Raw genomic sequence first — 2,311 nt, 5'->3', positions numbered from 1 at the left:
CCAGGCCCCTCCCCTCGTCTGCCAGACCCGCCCCCTCTTGCAGCCTTTTTGTCCTCGTCCTGTCTCCGCCTGAGCCTTCCAAGACCACGCCTCTGGGTTCTGAACTCACGCCTCCGAGTTCACGCCCCCCAATTCTGTTCCTTCCCCAAGCTACTCCCCCTATCCCCGTTCCATCCCCCTGGCTCCTACCCAGATTTTCTCTCCTCTCCTGAGTTCTCATCCCCATCATTTCTCTCCCCCACTTTTGTTCCCCCTAATTTCGTCCCTTACAATCCTGTCTTCTCTGACTTTCCCTCTGCGTTCATCCTCCAATTCCTTCACCCCTGGACTCCCTCTCCGCCCCCACCCCCCAATTCCATCCCCATCCCACCTCGTCGCCAGTTCCAATAGTCTCATCCAGGAGTTCTTTCTCATTCAAGGGAAATTCTTTCCCCTCAAGTCCAACGCCTACTTCGATCCACCCCTTGTCCCCTTCTAGTTCCTTTCGCCACCTGGTTCTTCACCGTTGAGCTCCATCTCCTCCTGAGTTTCCATCTTTCCCCTTTGAATCCCATACTCCAACTCTATTCTCCCTCTGGCGCCTCTCTCCTCCCTGTTGCTTCTCTCCATGAGTTTCATTCCCTAACCCCGATTTTCTTCCCTCTGGCTTCCGTCCCCCACAGTTATATTTCACACACCCCACCAGCGCCAGCTGCGGCCCCATAGTCTCCCCATTGTGTTTTTTCCCCGCTCCTCTGGGATCTATCCACGCTCTGAGTTCTTCCCTAGCTCCGAGGGATCCATTCCGCTATTTGAGTTCTGTCTCCACCCACTGGAGATCTGTCCCCGCCCCCTAAATTGTGAGCCGCGCCCCCTGGCATCCTCACCCGCCCTCTGAATTTGTCTCCTCCCCTAGGATCTGTCGCTGACCTGAGCTCTGCCCCCACCCTCTGAGTTCTCTCCCTATCCTTGGAGTTGTGTCCCTTCCTCCTAGAATCTGTCCCTGGGATCTGTCCCCTACCTCTCAGTCCTGTCCTTACCCCCTGGAATCTGTTCGTGCTATCTGAGTTCTACCCCTTTCCCATAGGATCTCTCGCTGACCCCTGGAATCTGTCCGCACCCACGAGTTCTGGACTCGGTCCCTGGGATCTGTCCCCTCCCTCCCAGTTCTCCCCGCCCCCTGGATCTGTCCCTACCCTCCCAGTCTTGCCCTCGTCCCATGGGATCTCTCCCCGCCCTCCGACTGCTGACCCTCGCCACTGGGATCTGTCCTCGACCTCCCAGTCCTGTCCCCGCCCCCGGAATCTGACCCCGCCCACCAAGCTCTGGCCTCCGCCCCTGGGATCTGTCCCCGCCCTACCAGTCCTGCCCCCGCCCCATGGGATCGGTCCCCGCCCTCCGACTTCTGACCCTGAGATCCGTCCCTGCCCTCCCAGTCCTGCCCACACCCCCCGGAATCTGTCCCCGCCCACCGAACTCTGTCTCCACCCCTGAATTCCAGCCCCGCCCCGCTGGGTAGAGCCCCGCCCTTCCCTGTCCTGGGCCCGCAGACAGGGTCCCGCCCCGCTCCTGTCCTCAGACCAGCCCATCTCCCGGCGCTGAGTCCACCTCCAGATCCAGGCCCCAGGAGGGTGATCCTTTCCCTACTACCTCCCCGCGTCGGGCCGCAAATGCATTTGGAATTAAATTTTCATGATGCGGCCCGCGGTGGGGTGGGAGGAGCAGACGGCGCGGCGGGCGGGCGCCGGGAAGCCACTGACCGCCGCAGCCTCTCGCTTCCAGCCTTGACTGGCTGGGTCTCTGGTTTCACAGTTTTGAGAAACCCCTGGGACCCCAGAACGGAGGACGCTGCTGGTCTCTGAGGCAGAAGGGAGGTAGGAACCGGGACTCGTGGGGCTGAAGTACCAGCGCGGGAGCCGCTCACACGCGCCACCCAGTGGCTGCAGAGTCCCCGGCCGGGGTGCGGAGGCGGTGGTTGCGGCTCGGGGCCAGGTGTGAGGGTGGAGCAGATGGTGAAGAGGAGGGAGTGGGAAGCGGGCCCCGCCGCTGCCAAAACCTGGGCCTTTGCCGAAACCATCGCCATGGAAACCAAGGAAGGAGGCAAGGACCCAGCCCCACACTTTTTCAAGACCTGGGAATGAGTTACTTGGCCTCCTCCAGCGGCTCACTATCCCAACTACAAGTCCCAGCGGCCTCTGAGCCTCAGCGCTCGCTAGAGAAGGGCCGTGCACTCCGAGGGCTGCTGGGAGCTGTAGTTCTCGGAGACGATGGGCAGGGATATGTTGCGCCCTCTGGTGGACACGGCGCTCACGTTCGCTCCTCCGTTCCCGCG

The 2,311-nt window shown here is 61.6% G+C and overlaps 1 protein-coding gene across 1 annotated transcript in view; it reads right to left on the bottom strand.

Moving 5' to 3' along the window:
• SLC17A7 (solute carrier family 17 (vesicular glutamate transporter), member 7) overlaps nt 1-754 on the bottom strand; it is a 12,917-nt gene extending 12,163 nt beyond the window's left edge. Inside the window, exon 1 of the mRNA XM_011946387.1 lies at nt 678-754. Coding sequence (XP_011801777.1) covers nt 678-703 — 26 coding nt within the window. The 5' untranslated portion in view covers nt 704-754. The remainder of the gene's footprint in view (nt 1-677) is intronic.
• Nucleotides 755-2,311: the final 1,557 nt, after the last annotated feature.

This window comes from Colobus angolensis, unplaced genomic scaffold (assembly GCF_000951035.1).
Source record: "Colobus angolensis palliatus isolate OR3802 unplaced genomic scaffold, Cang.pa_1.0 Scaffold25, whole genome shotgun sequence".
NCBI lineage: Eukaryota > Metazoa > Chordata > Mammalia > Primates > Cercopithecidae > Colobus > Colobus angolensis.
The sequence above is the reverse complement of the archived record's forward strand: the minus strand, read 5'-3'. Positions and strand labels throughout refer to the sequence as shown.